Source organism: Macaca mulatta, chromosome 1 (assembly GCF_049350105.2).
Source record: "Macaca mulatta isolate MMU2019108-1 chromosome 1, T2T-MMU8v2.0, whole genome shotgun sequence".
NCBI lineage: Eukaryota > Metazoa > Chordata > Mammalia > Primates > Cercopithecidae > Macaca > Macaca mulatta.
This window is the reverse complement of record NC_133406.1, coordinates 33,614,622-33,627,274: the sequence shown is the minus strand read 5'-3', so window position 1 is coordinate 33,627,274 and position 12,653 is coordinate 33,614,622. Positions and strand designations below refer to the sequence as shown.

At 37.2% G+C, this 12,653-nt stretch overlaps 1 protein-coding gene across 9 annotated transcripts in view; it reads left to right on the top strand.

The window, feature by feature from the left end:
• COP1 (COP1 E3 ubiquitin ligase) overlaps nt 1–12,653 on the top strand; it is a 256,670-nt gene that overhangs the window by 37,723 nt on the left and 206,294 nt on the right. For 3 of the 9 annotated variants that reach the window (XM_077988120.1, XM_015123351.3, XM_015123338.3), the window contains 2 exons: nt 5,200–5,264; nt 6,091–6,210. The exons of 3 other annotated variants lie outside the window; for them this stretch is intronic. In XM_077988120.1, the coding sequence (XP_077844246.1) occupies nt 6,169–6,210 (42 nt within the window). In that variant the 5' untranslated portion in view covers nt 5,200–5,264; nt 6,091–6,168. Of the gene's footprint in view, nt 1–5,199; nt 5,277–6,090; nt 6,211–12,653 lie in introns of all 9 variants that reach the window. 3 more of the 9 variants (XM_077988082.1, XM_015123346.3, NM_001266265.1) reach the window with 1 other exon arrangement.

Sequence of the window (12,653 nt, the reverse complement as noted above, 5' to 3'; positions counted from 1 at the left end):
AACATGACTCATTTCTTTGCCTTCCTTTTGAATTTTGTGCTAAAGAAGCACTTAATGATGTATTGTCACAAAAAAAATTTTAAATGCCCTGTTAACAAGTCAGGCATTTTCTTCAATTTTGATGAAAAGAAAGAGTTGGAAACCAAGTAACTCAAGATGGATTTGGTTTCTTGGTCATTAGAGGCATTAACATTTTCATTGAGATAGATAATATGATTTTCCTTATTTCCTGCTGTAAGTACTACACTATAGTCCCTCTTCCTCCTGACTTCCCTTCCCTGCATCTTTCTCTACCTTCCACAGTATTTTCTCTCATTCCCTTCTGTTTCTGCCTTACTTCCCTCCAGTGTGCATACTCTGTCTGTTCCTCTCTGCCTCCCTTGGTCTTGAATGCTCTCTTTCCCTCTCCTGATCCTGAAAGGCTGATTCAGGTAAGGGCTGGAAGTCCGACCCTCCATTACCACCCCTCCCCATTTCCACTCCATATATACTCCGCAGATGTACTCCTCTCCTGCCAAAGCTTGCTTCTAAGCTCCCTTACTTGCCTGCTTGCTTGCTTGCTTTTTTTCCCCTCCCTCCCTCCCTCCCTCCCTCCCTCCTTTCCTTTACCCTGTACTCCCCCCACTCACCCAGCTGTCTTTTTCTCTACCTTTCTCTCTCTATGTAAAATTTGTAGGCTGGGGGCTGTGGCTAACGCCTGTAATCCCAGCACTTTGGGAGGCTGACATGGGCAGATCACGAGGTCAGGAGTTCGAGACCAGCCTGGCCAACGTGGTGAAACCCTGTGTCCACTAAAGATACAAAAAATTAGCCGAGCATGGTGGTGTGCACCTGTAATCCCAGCTATTTGGGAGGCTGAGGCAGGAGAATTGCTTGAACCCGGGAGGTGGAGGTTGCAGTGAGCTGACATTGCACCATTGTACTCCAGCCTGGGCGACAGGGTGAGACTCTGTTTCCAAAAAAAAAAAAATTGTAAATTGAATTTTCTTACCTCTCTAATGAATAATCCTCTTACCCACTAATAAAAAATACAGTATGCATGCAAAGTATAGAATCCTTGTTTAAAAAAAAAAATGGCTGATGCATATAAAAGTCCTTACTACTGTCAGTCACTATTTTAAATGCTGTATGTACATGAACTCATTCCTTATGGCAGGCTTGTGAGATAGGTACTGTTTTTATCATCTTCATTCCTTAGGTGAGGAAACGAAGGCATAGACAGGTTGAGTAACTTGTGTCAAGTTACACAGCCAAAGTGGTGGAATTAGAATTTGGTCTTAGGCAATTGGTCTCAAGCATCTGTGCTTTTACTGTGCTGTTCTGCTTCTAAAAAGACAGTTACTTGAATGGAGTCTTTAGCATTAAAATGCGTTTTTCTTAGTACTAAGAAATGTTTGTTCTTAGTACTGTGGATGTTGTAAGGCTCTGTAGAAGGGTAATTAAGAAATATATAACATCCTTAGGTTTAGGTATCAATTCTAAGAATTGATGATGGTTTCAAATTAATGCTTATTTTAATTGGGAATATGAAAGCGTTAGCTAAACGTGGCATGTCACACTTAAAATCCAGGAACATGTCATCAAGATATTCATTCATTCATTCATTCATTCATTCGGCAAATACCAGGTGCCAACTATGCGTCAGGGACCACAATGGTGACAAGACAGACATTGATCATAAAATGCTTTATAGTATAAATAAGATGCTAGCTGCTGTCTTTTGCTAATAGGTAAGCATTGCTTTTAAAATAAGTTTTAAAAGTTATGGAATGGAATTCACCATTTTGCTATTCTTGTTTGTAAGTTGTGACATAGGTTTGAAAGGGTTTTCCCACTAAATGTGTGACTCTAATGACTTTCATATATTTTATATATTGACATTTGAATGTTAAGTCCAGTGTATATACCTTGCATTTTAAGAGATTTTTTTCTGTTAAATTTTTGAAGTAGAAAAATAATAAAATAATCCTTGATGAAGAAACACTTAAGTCAAGTGTACTAAATAAAATCACTTCTTTTATTTTCCGTGGGTAACCATTGTTTGTTGTAGGATATAGTTTTTTAAAAATTTTTATGTTTTTGAGACAGCATCTCTTTCTCACTCAGGCTGGAGTACAGTGGAGCGATCATGGCTCACTGCAGCCTCGAACTCCTGGGCTCAAGCAGTCCTACCACCTAGGCCTCCTGAGTAGCTGGGACTACAGGCACGTACCACTACACCTGGCAAATTTTTCCATTTTTTATAGAGGCACGGTTTTGCTGTGTTACCCAGAATGCTCTCCAGCTCCTGACTCAAGCTGTCTGCCTGCCTCAGCCTCCCTAAGTAATGGGATTACAGGCATGAGCCACTGTGCCCAGCCTAGGATATCGTTTTTAAAAAAGAAAAAAATAACCATTTTTTCAAGTAGCTCCATGAAAAATCTGATGCAGTAGTAAAAAACTTAAGTTTGGTAAATATAGAATTTAAATGTCTTTATATGATATGGCAAGCCAGTTAATACATTGTTTGTTTACACTTTATTTTTGCCATCATTTGCTGTAATTTTATTTTGCGGTTTAATTTCGTGGCCTTTATAGGCTTGATCTACTTTGGCTGGTGTCTCATGCCTGTAATCCAGCACTTGGGAGGCCAAGGCAGATGGATCACTCGAGGCCAAGAGTTCAAGATCAGCCTGGGCAACATGGCGAAACCCTGTCTCTATAAAATATTCAAAAATTTGCTGGGTGGAGTGGTGTGCACCTGTAGTCCTAGCTACTGGGAAGGCTGAGATGGGAGGATGGTTTGAGCCTGGGAGGCGGAGGTTGCAGTGAGCCAAGATCACACCACTGCACTCCATCCTGGGTGACAGAGTCATACTCTGTGACAGAGTCTCAATAAATAAATAAATAAATAAATACAGGCTTGATCTTTAGTTAATAGGGCTGCTTTTGAAAAAAAAAAGTTTGATCTTACAGTATTGTTATTGAGAATCAAATATAATGGTGTATAAGATTTCTTGGTAAAATTCAATGTGGTATATTCATATAAAGTTTTTAACAGTCACTAGTTTTCTTCAAATGGTTAAATTAAATTCATAACTGGGACACTGGCCTCTTACTGACTTACTCCTCTTTATTCCCACTGAATTATTTCATGCTCTCTACTTTATCTGGATTATAATAACTTTCCTTGTGTAAGGTACCTGCAGTTCAGGCCCTTCACAATCTGACTCTGATCTGCCTACATTTGCAGGTTTAGTTCTTAATCCCTGTGAATCATTCACAAGATCACTCTGACCCTTGTTTTAGCTATGTTGATTTTATTTATTTATTTATTTATTTATTTATTTATTTATTTAGAGATGGAGTCTGGCTCTGTCTCCCAGGCTCGGTGGGGTGCAATGACACCATCTCGGCTCACTACCTCCCAGGTTCAAGTAATTCTTCTCCCTCAGCCTCCCGAGTAGCTGAGACTACAGGCGCGTGCCACCATGTCGGGCTAATTTTTCTATTTTTAGTAGAGGCAGGATTTCGCCATGTTGGCCAGGCTGGTCTTGAACTCTTGACCTCAGGTGATCCACCTGTCTTGACCTCCCAAAGTGCTGGGATTACTATATTGATTTTAAATCATTGTATCTCCTACACACACACACACACACAGACACACACACAGACACACACACACTTTCTTACTCATCTGAATTTTTCTTCACTTCTATATTGATTTTAAATCGTATCTCTTACACATACACACACACACACACCCCCACACACACACCCCCTCTCTCACTTGAATTTTTCTTCACTCCTATTTTTGCTTAGTGAGTCTCTGTGTGCCTATTATGGCCCATTTCTAATGTTGCCTTCTATATGAAGTGTGCTTGTTAACATTTTGATTGATCTCTGTGTGTATACTTTGTAAATCTATTTTAATGATAGTACTGATTATCACATTATAAGTACTGTATCATATGAATCTGTCTTGCTTGTCTGAATTGCTTGAGGCCTTGTATTGTATCTTTGAAGCTTGGATCCTTATGAACTTGGTATCTGTTTGGTGTTTTCAAAAATATTTATACTTGCATTGTGGTATAGTGGGAAGTATCAGACAGTTGGGTCTATATTCTCAGTACTACTTCATTGTATATGTCACCATGCATAAGTTCCTTAATGCTCTCTGTGCTAATATTCATCTCTAATTGGGGAGAATAATCTGTAAGATATTGTCTATAAAGTGCCTACCTAGCCTAGTACTAGTTTCCCTTTAAAAAAAAAAAAATCAGTTTTTTGTGTCAGTTTATATTTGTTGGTTGTAGAAAAATTGAAAAATCCAATTTAAAGTGGTTAAACATTATGGAAAATGTATCGATTCACAGGAAAAGAATTTCTAGAGCTAGTTATCAGTGGTTCAGTGGTATTATCAGGTTCTTTCTGTTGTTCTGTTCTTCCATTGCCAGCGTATACCTTAGTCTTTTGGCTGGCTATTCTTGAGATTACAAGATGGCTCTGAGCAGTTTCAGATACCCCTTATGAAGGCATGGTTTTTTCTCCTATCCTTTTCTTTCTGAAAGATAGCACATCTCTCTTTGGTCAAAATTGGGTTACATACTTAACCCCACGTCAACCACTGGCAAGGGCATGAATGACTAGATTGCCTTAGGTTAGTCAAAGTAATACATGGGGTTGGGGTGAGATCTAACTTCTCTGAAAGTTATATGGCAGTCTGATACTTGGAAAAAAAGTCATGTTATTATCAAGAAAAAGAGTAGGATGGTCTTTGGATAGGTAACTAAAAGTGTCTTCCATGGCATTTTTAGAAAAATTACAAAGAGAAAGAACAAATGCAAGTCTTTAGTGCCTAGCTCATAGGAGATACTTAGTTACTCATGCCTTGTTACCATATGGGGCATGTGATGGTCTCATATGGTGAATGAGGATTTCTCTCTCAGGTGCCAGTAGCGTCATCATTGAGAAACTTGTAAGGGAAAATTCATATTCTGAAGAATTCTCCTATAGTAATAGTAGTTGTAGTAGTAGCAGCTGCAGCACAACTGTTTTCTAATTTGAAATAAAATAAAAAGCTAACACTTTCTGTTTAGCATGTTTTTAATTTGGAGGCTGTGTATAGGTAAAATAGAATCTATCTAAACTGAAGAATTACACAATACATTTAACAAAAATACAAATTATTTGTGCTTTTTATTTTGTTTCTGTTTTCAGTGAATGAACTCATTCTTAAACAAAAGCAAAGATTTGAGGAAAAGAGGTTCAAATTGGACCACTCAGTGAGTAGCACCGTATGTTTCAACTCTTATTACTATTTTTAATACATTTCATTTTGTTGTTTTTATTGGTTTAATATTAGTTAGACGTTAAAGTTTAATATATTATTGATTTTTCTTAACGGAGATTGTTAGGATTGTTCTAGTCAAATAACTTTCTTAACTGCATTATCTGTAATACTTTGCTAGAGTGCTCCTATTTTGAAAGGTCTGGTAGGATTATATTGAAACATTTGTCTTTTAATACTTGACATTTGAAGGATTGTATTGCGTGGTGAAACAATGGTTAGATATTTTCAAAAAAACTGTCGAGGCTGGGCTTATACCTGTAATCCTAACACTTTGGGAGGCCAAGGCTGAAGGATCACTTAAGCCCAAGAATTTGAGACTAGCTTGGGCAACATAGTGAGAGTCTGTCTATATTCAAAGAAAAACAAAAACAAACCTTTGAAAGATTCTCAATTTTAAAGGCTTAGTCCCAAATTTCCAAGGCAAATGAGCTTAATACCTTACTACATGCAAAATTGAAAATATGGCTAGACAAATAATTAAATTCAGTTATTTTGAAGGTAAATTACAGCTTTAGAATATTCTCGAATGCACCTTTTATATTTGTTATCTTAATTCATTTAAGGGAGAAGAAATAGTGTTTAAGTTATAACTAGAAGACAGTAGGGAGCCGCTAGCTAGGAAGGAGTAGTTTGGAACATTGCAGTGTGTTTTTGGTGTCTATGTAATGAGCATATTAGGAAGTAGCAAGTAAACATTTGTTTTAGTCTCTAAAACAGTCTTCTTAGGAAGTTGTTGTTTCTTCTTTCTTCATTTTTAGAATGGCCACAGGTGGCAGATATTTCAAGATTTGTTGGGAACTGACCAAGATAACCTTGATTTGGCCAATGTCAATCTTATGTTGGAGTTACTAGTGCAGAAGAAGAAACAACTGGAAGCAGTAAGTGGTAGCTAACCTTAAAAAATATTTTAAATGGTGAACTTTATTGCAATGAAAAAGATCTAAAAAATGATAGGATAGCTTCACTAATCCACTCATTTTTACTCAGCTAGAAACAGCTACAAAGTGTCACTTCTGCTAGATTCCCCCTTTTAGTAACTTAAAGAACAATTTCCATACATTATAACTTATTTGCAATGACCAGTTTTTATTAACAAAAGCTGAGTGTTAAAAATCTTCAGAAAGAAAAGTTTCATTTTCATAGGAAATAGTTTTGTTGGTCATTTGTCTTCTAATGAGTATCTTTCTTGCCATATCATCCCCTATTCATATGTGAGAGTTGGAGGAGAAATAGAGATTATTTTTATCTACATAAAATTCTTTCAGCAGGTGTCCATTGGTAGCAACAGTAGTGTATGGCATAACTAAGAGCATTTAAAGAGATCTGTACTAAATATATCTTATTTAATGTAATGTAAAATTCCATTTATTTTATGTAAATGTTAAAGATGTAAAATGTGAAATTGCAAGTGTTGGGAATTGAGTGTGATATAAGCAACACACACCTTAGCATAAGCAAATACTACCCTGAGGCTAAACATAAAGGGAGTATTTATTGACACAGTAAAGGAGTGAATAACACATACACACAAAAAGGAATAGTTGAACAACCAAACTTTGAGAAGATTAGAACCATGGCTTCTCTGGAATGCTACAAGTACATGAGATTAAGGATTTGAATGTTGTTGAGAGTCTTTCTTTTGTGCCCCTTGTGACTATTTGATTGGGACAGCTCTGATTTTCTTTTCTTACAGACTTCTTTATCACATGGTGGATAATAATGTCATTTGCACTCTTGGTTTATATGCATGTTTTTTGATAAAAGAAAAAAAAGGAGCTTTTGTTTCCAACTGCAGTTAAAAAATTTTTGTGGCTAGATTATGATTAACTTAGCTTGGATCTGGATCCCACTCACTGTGGTGGGGATCTGCTAGTAGGAGAAAGGTGTGTCAGGTTGAGCCAGCCAGGATGAGTTGTCTCCCATGTTGTATCTGTTTGGGAGGTGGGGTTCATGGGAATTTCTCTTACGGTTTTAACCGTAGTTTTCTATTAGCATCTGCTATGTGCCAGGGGTTGTGTTAAGGGCTGTGGACAAGCTAAAGTTCTGCTGTGTGCGTGTGTTTGTGAACTAAATCGTAAAGCACGTATTTTCACATGGTGATAAGTAATAGAAAAGACTTTTTTTTTTTTTTTTTTTAAGGGACAAAGTTTCCCTCTGTCACCCACCCAGTCTGGAGTGCAGTGGTATAGTCATAGCTCACTGCATCCTCTACCTCCTGGGCTCAAGTGATCCTCCTGCCTCAGCCTCCCACTCACGCCACTATTTTTTTTAATTTTTAAATCACCCGACTAGTTTATTTTTGTTTTTATTTTTTGTAGATACAGGTCTCAGTATATTGCCTACAGTAGTCTCAAACTCCTGGCTTCAAGCAGTCCTCCCACCTGAGCCTCCCAGGGTGCTGGGATTATAGGCATGAGCCACTGCTCCTGGCCCTAAAATGACTTTATATGAAAGATTGAACATATGCAGTTACCTTGCTCCCTTTTGAAACGATGAAAATGACAGTAAATTAGGAATTTTAAAGAGGCAAAAAATAAAAATAAAAATGAGAGAAGATATATTTTCAGGAATGTTTACTAAGCTATGAAACAGACGGACAAAAGGTAATATATTAGTAGATCTGAGGAAACTGAATGCTACACCAGCAATAGGGAGAAAGCTAAGAACTGACCCTATTTATATTGTGGAGCAGAGGCCCTGGGATTGGGACCATCAGGTATCTGATACAGTAAAGGCTGAAAACAGAATGATTGGTTGAGAATCTGTTTAAGAAGCAGTTGGAATCCCTGATTCCTTCCTATATAACTAAGCTAATGATTCTTCCTTTTCTACTTTAGGAGAAAACTGTAATTTTTAACCCCTCCACCCCCAAAGGAGGTAGTAAGAGAGAGGCTCTCTGGACCACTTCGTAACAGGCACACTTAAAGATGTATGTGGGTGTTCCTACTTCTCCACAGCCTCGTCAGCATCTATTGTTTCTTGGATTTTTAATAATTGCCATTCTGACTGATGTGAGATGGTATCTCATTGTGGTTTTGATTTGCATTTATCTAATGATCAGTGATGTTGAGCTTTTTTGTCATATGTTTTTTGGCCACATAAGTGTCTTTTGAGAAGTGTCTGTTCATATCCTTTGCCCACTTTTTCATGGGGTTGTTTATTTTTTTTTCTGTAAATTTGTTTTAAGTTCCTTGTAGATTGTGGATATTAGACCTTTGTCAGATGGGTAGATTGCAAAAATTTTTCCCCATTCTGTAGCTTGCCCGTTCACTCTGATGATAGTTTCTTTTGCTGTGCAGAAGCTCTTCAGTTTAATTAGATCCCATATGCCAATTTTGGCTTTTGTTGCAATTGCTTTTGATGTTTCAGTCATGAAGTCTTTGCCCATTCCTATGTCCTGGATGATATTGCCTAGGTAACAAACCTACACATTCTGCACTTGTGTCCCAGAACTTAAAGTTAAAAAAAAAAAAAAAAAAAAAGATGTGTGTGGGCTACCATACCAAAAGCAGATAATTACATAGTGAAAGTGAGAACTGGTAACCTTCCTACCTTCTAATATGCCAGCATTAGTCTTTGTTTCCTTTTTGGCTTGGAATTGAAGAAACACAGTTGTCTTACTAGATTACAGATTCCTTCCTATTATTTTCTGAAGAGAGAGCCACGTCAGAAGCAAACTTCCTGTCATATATATATTTTTTTACATTATTGCTTTCTGTTTTACTTTTCATTATTATTTAACCTGAATCTTTCCAGCATACAGAAAAGTACAGAAAATAATATGGAACTCTAAAATACTCCTTCTTAGTTTTAATAAATGAAGATTTTGGCATATATCTCAGATCTGACTTAAGAATTAATTATTTTCATACTTAAACCCCTCTCATCTCATTCCCTTCTCCTAGTGTAACCACCATATGAAGTTGGCAACAATCCTTCTCAAGCATGTGTATGCGTTTCTTGTGTATGTTAGTATGTACAACCATATAAAGTATTGTTTGTATGAGAGGTTTATATAAAGGGTTTCATACTGTAGTTATCCTTTTGAAATATACCTATTCATTTACTTTTTGAGGTTCATATTAATAAATGTAGATTTAGTTTATTTATTTTAACTTCTTTACAGTAATCTGTTTCAGAAATGTATCTATTATTAGAGCCGGGGGCGGTGGCTCACGCCTGTAATCCCAGCACTTTAGGAGGCCGAGGCGGACAGATTACGAGGTCAGGAGATCGAGACTATCCTGGCTAACATGGTGAGACCCTGTCTCTACTAAAAAATACAAAAAAATTAGCCAGGCGTGGTGGCAGGCACCTGTAGTCCCAGCTACTCGGGAGGCTGAAGCAGGAGAATGGCGTGAACCCGGGAGGCGGAGCTTGCAGTGTGCACCACTGCACTCCAGCCTGGGCGACAGAGAGAGACTCGTCTCAAAAAAAAATACAGAATTAACTGGGGTGGTGGCACGTGCCTGTAGTCTCAGCTGCTCAGGAAGCTGAGGCAGGAGAATCGCTTGAACCCAGGAGGTGGAGGTTGCGGTGAGCTGAGATCACACCATTGCACTCCAGCCTGAGTGATAAGAGCGAAACTCTGTCTCAAAAAAGAAAAGAAATATATCTATTATTCTATCGATGGGCATTTGGATTCTTCCCAATTCTTAGTTGTGTCAGCACTACATTTAGTATACCTTTCTCCTTATGCTTGTATTAGGCAATATGCACACGTTTTAACCTTATTAAATGTTTGATATTGACAGATTGCTCTTCTGTGGGTTTATGCCATATAAACACTTGGTATTTTCTGTTTTTTAGTTACTGCCGGTCTGATAATTATCGAATGCTGTTTGTGTGTTTGTATGTGTGTTTTAAAAATAAATTTCTGTAATAACTAGTACAATTGAGAATTTCTTCATTTGGCCACCGTTGTTTTCTGTTTGATGAATTACCTATTCATATTCTGTGTCCATTTTCCTGATGGATCATTTTTCTTTTTTCTTACTGATTTGTATATGTGTGTGTTTGCTTGTATTTTGGATATTAATACTTTGCCAAGTATATATTTTGGTAATTGAATTCTAGTTGAATTGCATTATAGTTGGAAAACATAATTTACATGATTTTAGGTGATTCCATTTTAGATGCTTTGTTGATTCATTACTTACAACTTTTTGTCTTTTTAGTGGTTGCTTTAGAGTTTTTAATACAATTGCTACCACATTCTACATTAAAGTAATATTATACTACTTCATCTGTATTACAAGAACCTTAGGCTGAGCGCAGTGGCTTACGCCTGTAATCCTAGCACTTTGGGAGGCCGAGGTGGGCGGATTGCCTGAGCTCAGGAGTTTGAGACCAGCCTGGGCAACATGGTGAAACCCTGTCTCTACTAAAAAAAATTTAGCCAGGTGTGGTGGTGTGTGCCTGTAGTCCCAGCTACTTGGGAGGCTGAGGAGGATTGCTTGAACCCAGGAGGCAGAGGTTGCAGTGAGCCAAGATTGTGCCACTGCACTCCAGCCTGGGAGACAGAGCAAGAAAAAAAAAAGTCTCCAAGAAAAAAAAAAAGAACCTTAAAAACAGTATACTTTCATTTTCTCTCTCCTGGCCACCGTAGTATTTTATGTCATAGATTTTACTTCTAAATATTTTATATATTCCACAACACATTGTTATTAATTGTGGTTAAATTATGGAGATTTCTAACAAGTCTTGTATTACCCATTTATTTACCATTTCTGGTGTACTATATTCTTTCGAGTAGATCAGTTTCTATCTGTTATTTTCCTTTAGCTTCAAGGACATCATTTACCATTTCTTCAGTGCAGGACTGCTGGAAGCAAATTATTTCTTTCATATGTCTGACAAAGTCTTTATTTTATGTTTGAAAGGTATTCCATATGAGTATAAAATTCCATATTGACTTTTAAAGAAATGTTGCTCCACTGTCTTCTAGCATTGTTTCAGATGAAAAGTCTGCTGTCATTCTTATCTTTTGTCTTCTTAATGAAATATGTTTCTCCCAGTTTAAGATATTCTTTTTATGGATGTAAGCATTTTGATTATGATGTGCCTTGCAATAGAATTTTTCCCCCCGTTTGTGTTTTTTTGTTATTGGGTTCTTTGAATTTTTTTAGATCTGTAGATTTATAGTTTGCTTCAGATTTAGAAAATTTTTGGCCATTATTTCTTCAGATATTTTTATGTCCCCCTTCCACTTTGGGAATTCCAATTACATATCTCTTAGGCTAGTTGAAGTTGTCGTTTAGGTCACTGATGAAAGTTTTGTTCATTTTGTTTGATCTTTTTCATCTTTCTAGTTCATTTTGGATAGTTTCTATTGCTGTCTTCAATTTTTTTCCATGTAGATTGACTTTTCCCCTTATTGTAGGATATATTTTTCTGCTTCTTTGCATGCTTGTTTCTTAGATGCCAGAAATGATAAATTTTGCCTTGTTCAGTGCTGAATATTTGTGTAATCCTTTATATATTCCTGAATTTTGTCCTGACATGTAGTTAAGTTACTTGGAAACAGTTTGAATCTCTTGAAGCTGGTTCTTAAGGTATGATAGGTAGGACCAGAGCAGTTTTTTGTCTCTGCTAGTTTTGCCTCACTACTGAGACAACCTTTTTGAGTACCTGATGCGTGTATATTTCTTGGTTTTTCTACTCTGGCTGCTGGGAACATGTAATATTTCTGGCCCTTTGTCTGGAAAGCATTGTTTCATATAGTTGGACTGGTGTTTTGTTGTTTAAGGCAGGAATGTAAATCTAGTCCCTTTTACTCCATTTTTGCCCAAAGGGGAAGCTCAATTTGCATGTGTTTAGTCCTTTGAAATTGATAGTGATTTTCATTGTAGCTCAGCATTATCTGTTCTGTAAATATTCCACTTGCATTTGAAAACTGTTTTTATTCATTGTAGTGCTTTATAAATATGATTATGTAAAGTTGATTGATATTATTATTATTATTTTTTTTTTTTTGAGATGGAGTCTCTCTTTGCCACCCAGGCTGGAGTGCAGTGGCGTGATCTCTGCTGCAACCTCTGCCTCCCAGGTTCAAGTGATTCTCCTGCCTCAGCCTCCCAAGTAGCTGGGATTACTGGCATGCACCACCCCCCTTGGCTTATTTTTATATTTTTGGTAGAGATGGGGGGCTCACCATGTTGACCAAAGCTGGTCTTGAACTCCTGGCCTTGGGTGATCTGCCTGCATTGGCCTCCAGAAGTATGGAAATTACAGGTGTGAGCCACCACACCCAGCCAGTTAATATTATTAAAATTGTTTTTCCTCCTTGCTCTGTTAGTTGCTGACAAATGTGTTACATTTA